Here is a 17855-nt window from a genome sequence, read left to right on the forward strand (position 1 = left end):
TCTGCTCTTTAATGCTGCAGAATTTGAGTGAATTCTTACAGAGATGTTTGCATGGTACTGACTATCAATAACACTAGGTTTAGAGCCATGGGTGCTTTTCTCTGGTTCTACAATAAGAAAATCTGGGTTTCTATGCTTTGAGGCAATAGGAATTCTGCTGCCCTCTTTGCTATTTTTTAGCATCCAGAAACATTGGTAAGTGAATCACATCCATGTGGACTGAGTCATTAAAGAGAAATGGGGGAATTTATCTCTGGCATTCAGTTTTGTCAAAGGACGAGAAATAGAATCATGGCACTATGCACACACATTGAAACTACAATATTTGAACTTGACCTACGGATGTATCTGCGTATTGCTGACCATGTTTCAAGGGTCAGGGGTACCATGGTAACACTGACCTGTCCCCAAGGGGCCTGAGGGTGCTTAGTGGGTCACTGTTTGCCACCTGAAGTTTCCTGATTCTGCATTGTGGAAATAGGATTATCTATTTGGCAGGTGCTGTTCCTGAAACTGCTACTGGAAGGCTCCATTCTGTTCTCTTTAGAACTTTTTGCAAAAGGGCATCTCCTCACTACTAGTTCCAACAGAAATACTGGAATGGTGGCTGATAGCACATTAGCCAAGCATCAGTCAAAATGTACTGATACAAAGGGGCTTCACCATCTTGAACCCCAGACCCCCTTGGGAACCATCAGTGTTACTGAAGCATCCCTGGCTCTTGAAATATCATCATCAACAAGCAGACACACCTGTACTCAGTCTCAGCCTTGTGGGAGGAGGACATGAATGGGGGTTTATGCCTGGTTCATAGAGACACGCTGGCCCTGTGACCGTCTTACATCATTTTATGCCACGAACCTCAGCATGATTGACATCTTGACATCTTGGCTGAAACCTTTTTTTTTTTTTTTTTTTTTTTTTTGTCTTGAAGGTTTATCTGGGTAGTACAGGATATTTAGTAGCATTTATACACCTGCCTTTGCGTTTTCAGTAGCTCTTATCTCTGGGAACAACAAAAATGGGATGGAAAGTAATGTTGGTTAAGGATCAGACACTTCCATTTTAATTTCTTCATCTGTAAAGCAACGCTAACAAGAGTGGAGAGTTGCACTTTATAGGGAAACGGTGTACTTTTTTAAAAAAATATTTTTTCAAATGTGTGTTGTATAGTGTGTGTGTGTATTTCCAGAGACTAGAAAAAGGCAATGGATCATCTGAACTGGACTTGCAGGTGGTTGTGATTCCCCGGTGTGAGTACTAGGAACTGAGCTTGGGCCTGGGGGAAAGCAGTAATTGCTCTCAACCACTGAAGGGGCCTCTGCTCTGTGACTATAAAGCATTACTATTTTACAGACATATTTGTGGATGACGGGTTTGATATGGCTCAAATATGACTCATCTAACATAACAAACAAGGATGTTAGGAGAGACTTCTCCCATTTACAGCTGTAAAATTTGGGGTTCTGTATTTAATGGTGCATCTGTGTAGTCAAGCCCTATATTTGAATGCAAGATGGAGATCTGAGCCAGATTATCACTGAATTTTAAGGTTGAAGATTGTACCGAGAGAGAGAGAGAGAGAGAGAGAGAGAGAGAGAGAGAGAGAGAGAGGAAGAAGAAGGAGGAGGAGGAGGAGGATGAAGAGGAGGAGAGAAAATTAGAATGTGATTAATTCTTGTAGAATAATAAATACCTAGGTTTCTAGAAACTTATTAATGCCCAGATGTTGGAATAAAATCAATGGACTTCAGATGGTTCAGCCTGGCTGCTGTCCTGAACAATGTTTCAGCCCAAAGAAAAGCGCAGGGGTGGTGGGCAAGGCTTTATGGAAGACAGCTTTCAGGAGGGACCCTGCCTCCCCTCCCTGTTCCACCTGAGATCAAAGCCTATTGTTTGGTGTAGCTAAAGGGACAACAGGCATGGGAGGCCAATCCCACTCACAGCAGGAGTGAGCTCTCACTAAAGGCAGAAATATTTTGTCCCTTGTCCTCAGCAAGAAACAGAAAGAACCCCAGTCTTGTTTATTATACATTTCCGAGATCCAAACCTTTAGACACTTTTTGGGAAGCTTACAAAGTCTGAAAGTTTGCCTGGAGGACTCTTTTCATTCTTTTCTTAAATAGGATGAACAAAAAACACCTACATGCAAGAGGTCCTTTGCACTCAATTTTGTTCTTTTATTATCTCTTCCATGGGAAAAGAGGGAGGTTGCTGAGTGCAGCTGTTTGATACAACTCTGGTTTTTTGTGCAAGCCGCTTTTGCATATCGGCAGGCAGAGAGGGGAAATACAGAAGATGCAGAATCACAAACAAAATAAAGGATGAGCAGAGCTGCAAATGAGTCTCCCGTGGCTGCTGGTGGTGACTCGGGCGACTGAAAACGGACTGGTTCTGGACACCAAGGGCATACAAGTGTAGGAGACCATGTGGAATGGGTGACCTGAATTCCGGGCTTAATTCGCATTAAAGGGGTATCAGCAAATAAATTCAAAGATGACAAAATATTTAGAAACTTAAAATGATGTTTTCACTTCATTTTAACCCCATATTAATCTTCCTAAGAGACATGCACATCCCTGATGGAGCAACTACGACAAACCCACGGTCATCCAACGTATTGTAAAAACAAACTTTAGTTTCTCTTGATTGACAGCAAAGAAAACAGTGCATTCTTTTAGTGTATTAGAGTGTTTGGCCCTTTAAATTTTAGTAGATAAGGGAAATATTGATGGAAGAGCAAACATGTTCTTCTTGGTCTTAAACCTGTGGCAAAATGTCGCTGACAGAGTAATTATGAATGTTTTATATGATCAGCACATGTGTGCTCCTCGCTAAACCAATTTAATTCCCATTAATGTTAATCTCGTTAATACCCACTCAGAGAGCAGGGAGTACTCTTAATAAACTATTGATTCATTTGAGCCATTTAGACGGGAAAGGGAGGTGGAAGCGGAGGAAATGTCACCATTCCACCCACAGCCATGTCTCTTTTCTTAGAATATTTTCCAAACATTAATGCGCATTAGGTTATGATTCAGATAAGAGGGAAATGGGGGTCATGGATAAAGTGACTAAGTGATAGCTTCAGTCTGTGAAAACTGGGGGAGCTGGGAAGGAGTTGTTAACTGAGGTCATACCCGAGATACTACAAAGAAAAGGGGGATTTTGTTTCTAAAACAAGGAAAATGGAATTCGTATTTATAAGTTCTGAATTTTTTCTTTTAAAAAAATAATAAAGAAGTCAAATCAACAGCCAGTAAGTGCTGCTTTGTGACACTCCTGGTTCTATCTGTCCATCAATAGAAGAGTTCAGTCATTTCTCTGGGACTCAGATGACCACCCATGTCAGATCTCCTTGTCTTAGCATCCTTTGATCAGCCAAGAGGCAAGATGGGCTCCCCAGAGGGCTTGTGTGGCCATCTCCGCGACTTCCTTGAATACAGCTATGTAATGAGGCTGTGTACCGTAGGCCAGCCTGGGACTCACATTGCAGTAACAAGTCCTCTGGCCTTTCCGGATCACTCCGGAGCTTCTAAAGTTCCAGGTGACTTACTCGCTCCAGCAGGGTGGGGTCAGGGGCGGTGTCACAAAATAGAGAAAAAGCGGCAGACAGGATTTAGTCCAGGATCCACCATCCAGCTTTAAGATAAGTCATTGGACCTCCCTGAGACTCAGTTTCCCTCATCTCTAAAATAGAAAATGACGATCTCTAGAAGCTCGCTACATGCTTGCAGTAGTGGTGTAAGGGTCAAAACTACAATCGAAAAAGGTCCTGTGCATACAGAGTATCTTAGCCGAGAAATGACTTAGGAGAAAAGTGGCACAGGAAGAAACAAAAAAACCAAAACCAAAAACCAAAACCAAAAAAAAACCCTGGAAGGCCACTTCTCAGTTCTATCAGGTGTCTGTAGGTAACAAAAGAGAGGTTTACCCTGGTGGGAGGGGGTTCTTAAAACAGTTTAGCGGGGTACTGGTGCTCATCCTTTGTGAATGAGTGCTCAGAAGACAAATGAACCAGAGATAAGAGATGCTTAGATACAGGAAATCTCCTTTTCTGCTATGCGCATGTTTGGTGCTAATTATCCAAGGGGCCCGGAAGAAAAAAATACTGCAACACATACTCTTAATACACAAATATTAGACTGTCTTTTCTCTACCGACTGGTAAAAAAATATATTATATTTTGATATTATTCTTTTTTCTTTGTAAATTATTTCTGCTATCCATCCCAGCCGAAGTCGCGGCCGGTCATCTGGTAGAACTTGCGGTTGAAGGGCCTGTAAAAGTCACGCAGCTGCCGCAGCACCTCGCGCGCGATGGTGGGGTGCGCGCGGCCCTTAGTCTTGCCCAGGCAGTGCGGCTTGCCGCTGCCCTCCGCCTTCTTGAGGCACGGGAAGCCCTTGGTCTGGTTGAAGTAGAAGTGCTTGTTGGTGATGATGCGCTTGAGGCCCAGGAAATCCTGCACGCGGCGCAGTTCGCCGGCCGGGTCGCTGACCAGCCGCTCCCCGCTCACGAAGAGCATCTGGCCGAGGGGGAAGTGACGCAGCCAGGGCTCCAGGTGCTTGGCGTACAGACCGATCTGGATGGCGCTCCAGGACGTGTCTATGAGGCCCGCGCTGCGGTTGCGGAACGTCAGGCTCTCGAAGCTGGGGATGTCCGGCCGCTTGGACAGCGTCTGCGTGTAGTCCGAGATGGCCCTGGTCACCGGGTCGCGCACCACCACGATGAGCTTGGTGTCCTTAGACATGGCCGAGATGCGTGCGGGTGCCTCCCGGGTCACAAAGTAACTGGGCGTCTTCTCCATGGTGATCTGTCCCTCAAGGGTTCTGGGCATCAAGTCCCTGCAGGAAAGCAAGAAAGCATCTTAGAATCCGGAGAGTGAGCTAAGACCCCTTTTGTACCCCCAAAAACTGGAAAAAGCTACCCAGTCTTGGTTCAGACTTCCCCTGTGGGTTGCAGTTCCAGTTCCCTGACTTCCGGAATGCCTGGTGGCAGTGACTGCTTTGCGTTTCTTGAGCGTGTCTTTTAATCTCGACACTAATGACCATATGTGAACATATATAAAAACAGTAATTTTGTTGTTTTCATATAGAGGAAAATATAGACAAATCTTACACGTGGTGCAGCTCGCAGGCCGGGTTGCTGACCAGCCACTCCCCACTATACTAGGAAGTTTCCACGTTCATCCGTCTTAATTTTAATTTTAATTCCTAATGTCTGTTTTGTGCGAGTGAGTGAATCTGACTGTGCTTTCCACTCTGGCTTGCATTTTGTGCATAAGTCTATGTTCTATACCTTTGGGACAAACACGAGACATAATGCCTTTGTCATACAGTTTTTGTGGCAATTAGTTAATACACCTCAAGAGCTCTGAAATGCTCCCAACACAGAATAAAAGCTCTGTTAGTTAGTTATCCAACTACAGTACACAATGTCACTGTGTCCTAAAGGAGAATTACATAGTCACAAACACCATTATAGTGCTATCGAAATGCATTAAAATACCCGATGCCATCCTGTCGGTCTCAAGTCTTAGAGTAGTGTTGTCCTCCATACAAAAGCTAAAAGTCTCTCTCAACAAGGAGTTCCTCATTAATAAAGGGATCTTTTAAAATATCTATTTTATTTTTTAATTATGAGTCTCTCTGTGAATTCGTACACATACATACAGGTGCTTCTGGTGACCAGAAGTGACCTTTGGCTCTCTCGGGGCTAGAGTCAAAGATGGCTGTGAGCCCCTGAGAACTCAAGCTGAACTCCAGCACCCTGAAAGAGCAGAAAGTGCTCTGAACCACTTCGTCATCTCTTTGGCCCCTCCTTTTCATCATAATATCAAATCGTCCATTTGTCCTCCCCTAACAATGATTAATTTATCCCTAATTCCAGCTACCTACCTCCAACAGCATCAAAAATATTACACAGAAATCCCAGGAATAAGCAATCCATTTAAATTGCAAGCCATTCCAAAAAGCATAGTGACATCTCCCAGAGCCCCGTTCTGTCTATCCGGGACTATGTCTATTCTGTTGTTTGTACTACTTGTCCATCAGTCACGTAGTCGCTAACTTGGCAATCAAATTAGCTGCCACATTATCAAAGTTCCTGTGCAATGGAGGCCCCGAAGGGATGTCTATTCTGTTGTTTGTACTACTTGTCCATCAGTCACATAGTCGCTAACTTGGCAATCAAATTAGCTGCCACATTATCAAAGTTCCTGTGCAATGGAGGCCCCGAAGGGATGCGACCGTAATGGGGCACCGGAGCACAGCACATAGAAGCACACACTTAACACTGCAGCTGTCTGCAAAGGTGCGGGTCTGTGGGGAAAGCAAGGATAGCATGGGGCCTGATATTAGTCTGGATTTCAGATTCGTCCCCAACTGGGGCTCTTGGGATGAAGGCAAGCCTCGTGGGTGCAGAGGAAATGGCTTTTATCTAATACAAAAGACTTATCTGCACAACTCCTGAGGGGCCCATCTTGTCTGTAATGGTTAGAAAAGTCCTGATTATCATGCTCTAAATGTCTTAGTTTCTTTCTCTTCAGTTTGCTTGGAGTCACTGTCATCTAGGGCTGATAATGTATGTGTTGTGGACAGAAAGGGTAGTATGATCTCTGGGTGCTTCTTCTTTCCCCGGATGGTTGCTTTGCTGCTCTAACACTGTCTTGTCTTATGTTGATTTGAGGCAATTGTAATTCTTCTGAGTACTCACAGCTACATCTCCATTCTCAGCTATACTTCCTGCATTCTGCCTTTCCTTATTCCTTCTTGGGTACACCCCCTTTTCTAATTCATTGATTTGCTTTTTAGTTTTTTAAAAATGCCTTCCTTACAGCCATGCTTTGTTGGTCCCTTACAATGGGTTTGGTTGCAATTTTTTTTTAAACTTCCAATTTGTCTTCTCAAGTCATAAAGACACTTTCTTTTTTCCAGACTCCCTTTTCAAGTGGGACTTGATCAACTTCCTTAAGTACCAGGATTCTAGCCATTCTTCATTCATTAATACCTATCAGCCACACTGAAGAGTTCTGTTTTCTCTTTTGATGCAAGTATCACCCACAGCTGTATTTATTTTTAATTTTAACGGCTATTTTGCTTCCATAATTTTGTAGTATCTGTTTTTGCATTCGGACTAAAAGGATGCACTTTTAGCACACATTCAGCACCCTGTGAGCACTTTTAGTGTCGGATGCCTCTCTTTGTTGGTGCCTTAACACCTGCCCCATCCTCGCTGTTTGCTAAGTGGAGAATGTCAAATATAGAAGACAAAAACATGTCAAGTAACTCTCATGCACATCATATCCCCTCCAGGAATGCATACTGATGGCCAGCTTCATTTATGAGCTTCCCCATCTCTGCCCTGCCCCATCTACTCCCTAACTATGCCAACTGGATTGCTTTAAAGCCAATTGGCAGACATCCTCTCAATTAATTTGCAAGTATTTCTTCTCTCATGTGGGTTGTGTTCTGGCACACACTCCTCAGCCTTGTGTGTGCAGCTAACGCTTCAGCTTACACAATGGTGCTTTCCTCCCATGTTTGTTACTTTGGAAATTTTAATCAAGTGACTTCACTTTCCTTTGAGGGGGGCAATGTTTGTTGTATATTTGATCTATGGTGCTCAACTCCTATTTTGAACTCTGAAAGAACTTTGTGATTTATTTTATAAATTGATGCACCATACTAACCATCTCTTGAATCTACCTTAAGATCCAGATGTAGGTGAGCACAGCTTGAAGCAGGCGCAACATACCTGAGATGTCCATAGCCCTTCCTCACCTGTGCATGCCAAAGATTCTGAGGGATCAGCTAGACTAAGTTCTTCGGGAACTTAAGATGCCCTTGTAGAGCACAAGCCAGGAAACCTGGCCAGAGATGTTTGGAATCTCCCAATAAAAGAAATTTGATCAAATTTATGGGAAAATGTTGAGCTTTAAGAAAACACCAAATACTCTGGAGGGGTAAGGGGTGTGTGTTGACTTAAAAGAACAGGGGCAGATTCCTGTGTCCTTGTCTATAATCTCTAAGTTATAACTGGTTTACTTCACATTTTGCCTGGAATCTGAAAGAGAGAGAAGACTGCTCTTGGGAGTTTCTGGCTGGCTTGTCTCTGGGAGCAAACAGACCCCTAGAAGCCTTTCTCAGAGATCGAAGCTTCAGATTGTGCTTGGCCAAAACAAACGCTACTAAACCTCAGAAAAAGAATCCACATTTTAAAAGCCTATGCCAAATAAGTACTTGAAAAGAGACAACCCAAACTGGGCTTCTCAAGAAGGTCATCTTTCTCACCTCCTGTCACTCCTGGGGTGGGGAAACCGGACTGGTTACTGTGGGAGGAAAGAATCTGTTACACCATGGATAAACAACTCAAGATCAAGTGTTCTGGAGACTGATTGTACAACGTGTATGTAGCTAATACTCTTGAACCTAAGGGTATAGAGACAGTACACTTTATGCTGAGCATAGTTGAGAGCAAGTTTTTAAAGCGCTCAAGGAGGAACACAGGCTTTGAGGGATGGATCTTGCTAGATTATGCCTTTAGGCTTAAAGATGACTAAGCACTGGAGCTAAGTACTCAAGGGGGCCATGGTTTCATTTTCATCTTGCTAGTCCAAAGGGAAATAAAACAGTTTTTGACCATTTGTAGGGCTGATCTGAAATCAGAAAATGGGGTTTGTGGTTTATACCTTCTAACTGCTAATAGAGAGAGGGAAAGGAAGAAGACAAGCTATGACTTGATTTACCTAAGCTTGGGTGTTTATATCAACAGAAAGTCAAGGCAAATGGCTCAGGAATCTGGTCTGAAAATGACTTCCAGAGCCTCTCCGCCCCAGAGCATGTACCAAGCACTGCTCTGAAGGGAGTGGCGACCAGTGACCTGATTCCCAGTGGCAGGAGAACTCCCTCAGTTCAGTCAATGGAAGCCCAGATAAAGCCAGCGATGCCTTCTCTGCCATGACCCTGGGGTATCCAGCATTGGCCCAGTGTATATGGACATTAAGCATGCGTGGCTTGAATATCATGTGCTCACTGTCTTTGGAGAGACACTATTTTGGGAGAGTCGAACATAGTCTTTAAGTGGATTCAGTTACCAGAAAGAAATGTTCATCAACGTTTGCATCTGCTTTGGACATCACACCACCATTACTTTGGAGCTGATCTGTCGCTAGGGAATCTCTATGGGTCTAGGGGTTATTTCCGTAGCTATCTACACTATAGGAAATGTGAGAGCCAAATAAGCCAGTGCAGGCAAGCTAAGTTGTTATTCTTTTCTACCAAAGCCAATGGTCATGACAATAGTTTCTGGTGGGGGTGCTAGAATGAGCTGAAGAGCTTTCTCTCTCCCTGTTGAACAGAGTACATACTGCACTTGCCATTGTGTTGGGCCTCTGGGCTAGTGTAAGAATCATGATGCCCCTTTGGATTAGGTGGCCAATGCTGCACCATTGCATACAGTCACCTCTGTTACTAGAATCATATGGAAAGCACCCCCACCCCTGCCACTCAGCAACTACATTTGGTATGCTTCTAATCTAAACAAGAAGGTACAAAAGGATCCATGCATTCTAACTAGTATGAGCCACTTCCCCTGGATTCCCATTGTCTTCATGTTGTCTTCCCGATCCTTGTCTTCCCTGTGTAACTGGTAACAAACTTTCTCCAAAAGTAGCTTCAAATGAATGAATGGACAAAAGAATGAAAGGATGAATGAACAGATGGGTGGCTGGATGGATGAGGGTGGGAGGGTGGATGGATGGATAAATACTCATATTTGTTTTTATTAAATTGTATTTATTCAATCTTGACTGATCACCTTTTACTATAGAGTACATAAGAAAAAAAATCCTATATTGCTGGTAGATATAAACAGGCTAAAAATTTGCAAGAGTAGAGCTTAATGATTCTGAAGGAGGAAAAATGTTTAGAATGTACTGAAGAAACAAATTAATAAAATGACAAATTGGAGTAAATGAAAAGTAAAGGCGTTCATCAAATGATACCGTCAAGTGGGTAAAGAGACAAACCCCAGCATGAGAGAAAATGTTTTACAATCTGTATATCTTGTCTGTCAAGAGCCATATCTGTAATATATAAAAAACTACAAGTCAATATGTAAAATAAATAAATAAATAAATAAACAGAATGAAAGAAAAATGAGCAAAAGAGTTGAATAGAAATTTCATAAAAACACATTATTCAGACGTTTAATTAATTCTTGAGAAGTTACTGGGGTTGATTATTTGTCAGGGAAATGAAAATTAAAACCCTGTATCAATACCACAGCCTGACTCATCCATCCATACAAGTAGGATAAAAGTGACTGAGGTTTTCCCAGTGCGGATGAAGATGTGCAGCCACTGGTATCTTGCTGGTGGAGCACAAGCAGACACAGTGACTCCAGGGCTGGTTGGCACCATTTATGAGAGCCAAATGCATATCCCCAGCAACTAGTGACAGTGAACAGCTATCCATCCATGGTCACAAAATCAAGAAGGTCTCAAATTCAAGGTATGCAAATGATCATCAAAACCAGAATACACCCAGCATGTATGCCCAACACAGCACAATAAGAATGGACAGTATGGTATCCACCAATCACACCTGCTTGTGTATGAGTATCACAAAGAATGCTAATCAACTCAGCCAGTTATCCTGTCACTGTGTCTGCCATGTGACTGCTCTGGTGGTTTAAGTGAGATAGTCCCCCAGAGTCTCTGGCAGTTGAATACTTGATCCTCAGTTGCTGTCCCTGTTGGTGGGGGTTTAGGAGATATGGCCTTGGACAGTGGAAGTCCATCACCGAGGTGGAGTTTGAGAGTTTAAAGGCCTGCTCCATTTTAAGTTTGCTCTCTTGGTTTCCTGATGATTTGAGATGTGAGCTCTCGCTTGCAGGCCTGCCTCTTCTCTGTGACGGTGACAGACTCTTAAACATCCCTCTGGATCTGTCAGCTCAAACTAAACCTTTCTTTCTATAAATTACCTTGGCCGTGGTGTTTTATCACAGCAATGGAAACATAACTAAAATAACATCTTCCATGAAAAGTTGGTTATCAGAACTTGGAAGATGGCTTCATTGGCAAAGTGCTCACCAGAAAAGCATGACAACCTGAGTTCAGATCCCCAGAAATATACAAAATGCAGACACGGCTGTGTGCCTGCAACGCTGGCACTGGAGAGGCAGAGACAAGAACACCCTTGGGGCCCAGTGGCCAGCATGTTCAGCCAGTCAGTGAACTCCATGTCTGGCTGAGTTCAGTGAGAGACCCTGTCTCAAAAAAAAAAAAAAGAAAGAAAGAAAGAAAGAAAGAAAGAAAGAAAGAAAGAAAGAAAGAAAGAAAGAAAGAAAGAAAGAGAAAGAAAGAAAGAAAGAAAGGAAAGTGAGCCTCCACATGCTTGTGTATGGCTCCCCTCTCGACTGAATATGCACTTGCACACACACACACACACACACACACACACACACACACAAGTAAAATAAAATAAAACAAACAAAACAAAACAAATAAACAAGAAACTCCTGTATCTGACTGATACATCAACACAGATGTTGCCCATGGGGATTCAGTTTGGGGAAGGAAGAACAAAAGCTTCTAAAGAGATGGAGTCCACCTGCCCTGTGGCTTCCCGCACAGTGTAACCACTTTGTGCAAACCCATTGCGGAGCTGTACACTCCAATTTGTGCAGTTTTATGTATTTAAGTTATAGTTGAATAAATATTTTACTACACTTATAAAAAATAAATGGCCAGTTTCCCATAAGGCTCCAAGAGAAGCATGTGTTTCATAAATCCTAAACGAAACAAAAATCACTTTTTCCAAACTCCGCACATCTCCGAATCATAGAAAGGAAGATGACAAAAGAAAAGTGGGATTCACTTATCTAGGATTCCTGGACCCCACCCATGACCACCTTTCTCTTACCCCAGATAAACTGTAAGAACAGGAACTGTGTAATCTTTATCCTACACATGGATGCCCATTTCCACATCTGGGGCACAGGGATGGGCGTTGCCATAGAGAAGGTGCTAAAGAATCTGGCCTGTGGGGAAGGATTATCTGAAGATAATTTTGTAAGCGATGCTTGCAAAAGGCTTTAGAAATAACATTCTCATTTTATCATTGTAAGAGAGATAAAATGGACCTATGATCTCCTCAAATGTAATTAATTAATACTAATATGCATTATATAATAATTAATACTAATACTAAATGTATACTGATAATAATACCACCTAGATGGCAATAAGTGGTCCTCTCTGTGCTTGGGACTTGTTTCTTCCTATTGCATCAGATAAGAAGCCAGCAATGAAAGGGATTTAGAGAAGGAATCCACAAACAAGGACTTAAAATAACAGCTTGGGCAACCACTGGAGAAAATGAGATCCCAAGAGAGTGATTCAGAACATTATGGAAGATTCAGAAAGGCCTGGGTTCAGGACTAAAGACAATGAGATAAAGGATTTCGAGTAAGCATGAGACAGATGTAGGTCTCCTCTGTCATAAACTTGACCTAACTGAACCAGGCAGTCATGTGCCTCTAGACCAGTGGTTCTCAACCCCTGCCATGAATGACTCCCATAGGGGTCTAAGCACCCTTTCACAGGGGCCACCTGAGACCAGTGGAAAATAGATATTTTCATTAAGATTCATAAAAGCAGCAAAACTACAGTTATGAAGTAGCAACAAAAGTAATGTTATGGTCCGGGGTTCACCCACCACAACAGGAGGAATAGTATTAAAGGATGACAACATTAGGAAGGTTGAGGACCACTGGGTTAGACTGACAAGATGAGGACATAATCAATGACAAACAAATGACTGTGCAGGTGAGGCTAGGTAAGCAGAAGCTTTAGGAAGCTCTTCCAATGTAATCCAAGTGTGAAGAGTTTAGTGTCAATGTGGAAAGGACAGAGGAGGGGAGAGTAAAAGCCATACTCAGAGCAGGGATGAGGATGCTGTAGATGATTTACATGGGGGTGACAGCGGTGTTTCCAAAGAGGATTCAAAGGCTTAAAGGCCGAAATAATGGAGACTTTACAAACTAGCAACTTAGGGTGTGGTAGGATTGGTAATCCTTCCCCCACAAGAAAATTAAAACATGTATGTAGTTTTCTGTTTAGTGGAGTTTGAATTACTTATAATTCAAGAACCCAAGAACCCAGAGGGAGACACACCATTGGTGTTGCTATGACATGTGGCTGTTTCACAGTCCTGTGCAGACAGTTAGTATGGCTTCATAGGAAACTCAGAACGGAGAGAAACAATACAGATTTCAGCCATTTTCTGTCACTAATAAGCTGTGTGATGTTAGGCAAGTTACTGTAATTCTTTGGGTCACTGTTCAGCAAAACACAATTGATTCCATGTATGGTTCAGGACACTGATTTGTCTACCTTGATGTTCTGAGGAGAGGAAACAAAAAGACCAGGGAATTGAGAGCTGAGTGGATTCTTGCATTTGATAAAAGCAAGTTTGTGACAGAGGAGACCTACATCTATCTCATGCTTCTTCGAAATTAGATGAAATTCACAGATCGGGCTGTGCTACATGTAACAGATCCAGAGCAGTCAGAGCTTAGGTCCTGGAAAGAACCTTACAAGAAAGCAGACACTGACATAGGAACCACGAATTGGGATGAAAGAATCACTCTGCTCCCACAACACTGGAGCAGCTAAGAATGTGAATTTTATTTCAGAAGACAAGAAAAGCAACACGTTTTGTCCAGTGATCGTTATGACTAACAGGAACAGAATAAAATTCTAGGTCTTTCTCATGTTATAACATATGTTTATCAATCTTTCCAAATACCCAGGCAGCATCGGCGTGACTCCTTCAATCGGTGGCACTGGCCATCTTGGACATTGCGACTAAATGTTTAATTATTTAATTTTAATTAATATTTCTTCCCCCCCCCCAATTCATCTTGGCATGTAAATTGTTGTTCCAAAAGCTGTCTTCTACAAGGGAAGCAGAGCTGCAAGAGGGAGTGCCGGATTGCAATTCAAGGGCGATTTACCTTGAGGGATCGATAAATCTGGCCAGTTTGCATGTGTATGCTTTCTGTCTGTCTCCTATGTCTGTTTCTGCAAGCCTCCGGCAGCAAAGTACACCAGCCAGGGCTTTCTCTTTGGATGGCCAATGTCTGCAGGTAGTCCCTGGAGATCTCTAACCGTGTGTCTGGAAGGGAGGAAACCACATTCAATCGGGAGCTGTCAGCGTGCTGCCTCTGGGGCCAAGGCGTGCTCATGTTAATATTTCTTTTCCTGCTGCTGTGATGTGAGACCCCTCTCAAACAGGGACTCGTGACTCTGGACAGGAAACTCCTTCTGCTGATGTTTGAGTTGGCTTCCGAGGGAAAGGGAGACTGATATGATGAACCAGCTCCCACACTGAACAAACTTGTATGGACCAGTCTAATAATCATAAGTGAGAGAAGCTACGTGTTTGGTTGAGAGTCTGCGATAAGTTTCTGGTGCTGTGGACAGTCAGCCCCTTCTGAGACTCTAAACGATCAAAGGACACAGAGGAATGGAAGTGATTCTGACTGTCCCTGGATTCATGATTCATCAGGCACCAGAGTTTATTTTAAGAACAAAACTCCAGGGGAGTACATAAAGTCTAGGACTCTTGATTGCTCATTTGGAGAAACTTGGGAAAGGCAGAATATACATCTGTAATCATCAGCAAAAAACCACCTTGGGAGAGGAGGACAAGAGATATCTTGGATCCCATGCTTAAAAAGTGACCATGCCTGTGAACACAGAGGATCTCCCGGTCAACCTCCGTCATCATAGCCAGTCACTGATGATCTAAAATAGCAGTTCTCAATATGTGGTTCTCCACCCACACAGAGGTCACATATCACATATCCTTCATGTCAGATATTTACCCTATGACTCATAACCATAGCAAGATTACAAGTATGAAGTGTCGATAAAATCATTTTATGATTGAGGGATCACCACAACATGAACTATATTAAAGGGTCACAGACAATAGGTAGGTTGAAAATCACTGATCTAAAACTAGACCAGATTCCCACGAGTTTCACTGATCCCTACTGAACTTCACTGAAGCATCCTTCATGGATAAAACATAGCTTCAGATGACATTTCCACCTCTGTCTGTGTTGTCACATATGATACTCCAAAGTGCTATCTGACTCATGTCTGTCTGTAAGAACATCAGTATCTAAGAAATACCACATAGAGGGGTAGGGATAAGTCACTTTGCCCTTCCATGAAGGGCTAAAGCCATCTCTGAGACTGAGGATTTTTTAGACTGCTCTACCTTGCCTACAGCTCTTTAAAAAAAAGATTTATTTATTATATGTAAGTACACTGTAGCTATCTTCAAACACTCCATAAGAGAGAGTCAGATCTCATTACAGATGGTTGTGAACCATCTATGTGGTTACTGGGATTTGAACTCAGGACCTTCAGAAGAGCAGTCAATGGCTCTTAACTGCTGAGCCATCTCTCCAGCCCAACCTGTAGCTCTTACTCTGAGCTGCTGCCTCCCATGCTAACAGGGATCCACCTGGGCAAACACTAGCAAATGTGTTAGAGTTTGGGAATAAAGACTCTCAGAGGCATGCATGTAGAAAGGGAATAAAAACCAAGTTAGTCTCCCACTGGGGAAGAGAGTTAAGAATGCAGCTTTAGACTACATTTAGTGTAAGTACCCAATCATCGTAAAAGTTTAAAAGAGAAGAAAATCACTTTTATACTCAGCTAAGCTTTACTTCACCTGAAGTAGGGTCAAGATGATGTGATGCTCAGAAGTACAATGATTCAAGAAAACTTACACCCACCCCTGTTCTTATAAAGGAATTTGCATGCTCGCTTTAGCCAAATGACTGAACAAGTCAAGTTAAAAGTTCTTGAATGGGTCTGTGTGTTCCTTGAATGAAGTCTGTGTATTAAAAAAAAAAAGTTAGGAACATCTAAAATCAGAACAGAATACGAGTCTTACAAAACCACATTTAATGTAGTTAAAATGGCAACAAGTCCCAGAAATAAAGCAGCAGCATATCACAGGGTCACAAGAAGCAACGCTGGAAATTCGCAAGCTCTGAGGGGATTTGCATGTTTATGAGCAACTAACAGCCAGAGACAAGACAAACCAAGAGATTATAGATAGACAGCAGAGATCCAGATACAGGAGAAAAAGAGCAAATCGTCCAAATTCCCCACTGCTGTCTCCTAAGTAGCTCCATGGAATTGTAGACTTGGGGTGGGGGACCTTGAGAAATCCCCTAAGATCCCCAGTGACTTCCCATCACCCTCAGTTCTACAGATTCCATGACACAAAGCTGGCAGCAACCCTGTCTCTTAACTCTTAGTCCACTACTCTACCGTACTTCATGTCGTCTTAATTCTAAAAGAGACTGTGCCCAGAGTGTAGCCACTCTGATGTGGGTTCCTGAAGGGTAAAATCTGTCACTATGTGCTGTGAGCATATGCCAATGCAAGACAGCTGTAACTAAAACACAGAGGGGGACATTCCCAACTGGCTTAGAACCGGGAAGATTTGTTAACCGTGGATCCTTGTTCAAGTTAGCTCAGGTCCAGCTCTCTTCTGCTTATTTGGAGCTTTAAGTACTTAAGTCAACTACATAGAAGAAAGTGGGGTTCTTAATGAAAGCATGGAGACCATGGGCCAAAGGCAGGTGAGTACTTGGGTCCTCACAGACTGCCTTGGCAACTCCCTCTGAGCTTATCCTGGCTCCTGACAGGAGATTCATAAATGATGGGTTTGAGAACTCTATCGCTGCTGTGTTACTGTGGGCAGGGTCTCCAGCAAGGCTGCCTCATCAGCCCAGAATTATCAGGCCCATGCATGTGTATGACTGGAGATAAGGCAGACGGCTCGTCCGTGACTTGGCAAGCAACACCATGATGCTTGTAGTGGGGACAAGCTTTTAAGGCAGGAGCAATGTAAAGCCGCGACCGCAGGGAGTCAGCCCTTGCCTCCATTTTGGCAGTGGTGGCCTCGGGCTTCTTGTCCCTTCCTCCACACCACTCTTTCCCTGCCTGTTTCTGAGTTCTAAACAGAGAGTGACGATGAAATCAAAGGCCTTTTTAAGTTTGGGACAGGAGAAGAGTTTGAAAGCTACAATGGTGGCCCAGACTCCCTGGATGCTCTTTCTAAAATTGATCTTCAGCACCCTGGGCAAGCCTCTCAGTTTCCTTGATTTTTAAGCAATGGAGAGCAATACAAATGTATTTGTACCACACGCCAAAAACAATGCCAAACATTTTGTCATAGCTTCCATCTACAGCGTGACATGGTAAAGTTCCAGCATAATCAAGTTTTGGCATGAGGCTGCCAACAAGTTTCAGGAACGCGAGGAGAGAGTGTCAGCATGGTGGGGCATTGCCACTGCGAAGGGGTAAAGGCATCTATGGAAGGGAACACAGACAGAGGGCTCTGATATTCACTCAAACAGTTCAGAAAGGCCATGAATCTCTCATTCAAATGCACACACTTACGGTAGAAGCCATCACACTGGTAAGCAATACAGTGCAACCCATAGTCTTAAACACGGGGTCTCAGCACTAATATCATTCAGGCTCCAGGGAAATGTTTCTCCAAACCTCTTTGCCTGAGTTTTTGAAACAAAATCCCTATATGCTAAGAGCATGCCTGGGATTCACTGTTGCCAATGCTGCAGATGAATGAAAGTGCTTCTGATTTGGGGAAGGATTTGAGTAGGACAAGTCAGCCAAGGGAAAGGACAAAGGAAGGACTGAGCAGAGGTCTCCTGCTAGTTAACACCAAAAAGCCTGCAACTGCTGTGTGTGTGTGTGTGTGTGGTGTGTGTGTGTGTGTGGTGTGTGTGTGTGTGTG

General features: G+C 43.1%; 1 protein-coding gene across 2 annotated transcripts in view; it reads right to left on the reverse strand.

Moving 5' to 3' along the window:
* Window positions 1–2156: 2156 nt before the first annotated feature.
* LOC127694842 (heparan sulfate glucosamine 3-O-sulfotransferase 3A1) overlaps window positions 2157–17855 on the reverse strand; it is a 90671-nt gene continuing 74972 nt past the window's right edge. Inside the window, exons 1-2 of one of the 2 annotated variants that reach the window (XM_052196561.1) lie at window positions 14020–14106; window positions 2157–4844 (exon numbers count right to left, since the gene is read on the reverse strand). In XM_052196561.1, the coding sequence (XP_052052521.1) occupies window positions 4223–4837 (615 nt within the window). In that variant the 5' untranslated portion in view covers window positions 4838–4844; window positions 14020–14106 and the 3' untranslated portion in view covers window positions 2157–4222. Of the gene's footprint in view, window positions 4845–14019; window positions 14107–17855 lie in introns of those variants that run through there. The other variant, XM_052196559.1, reaches the window with a different exon arrangement.

This window comes from Apodemus sylvaticus, chromosome 10 (assembly GCF_947179515.1).
Source record: "Apodemus sylvaticus chromosome 10, mApoSyl1.1, whole genome shotgun sequence".
NCBI lineage: Eukaryota > Metazoa > Chordata > Mammalia > Rodentia > Muridae > Apodemus > Apodemus sylvaticus.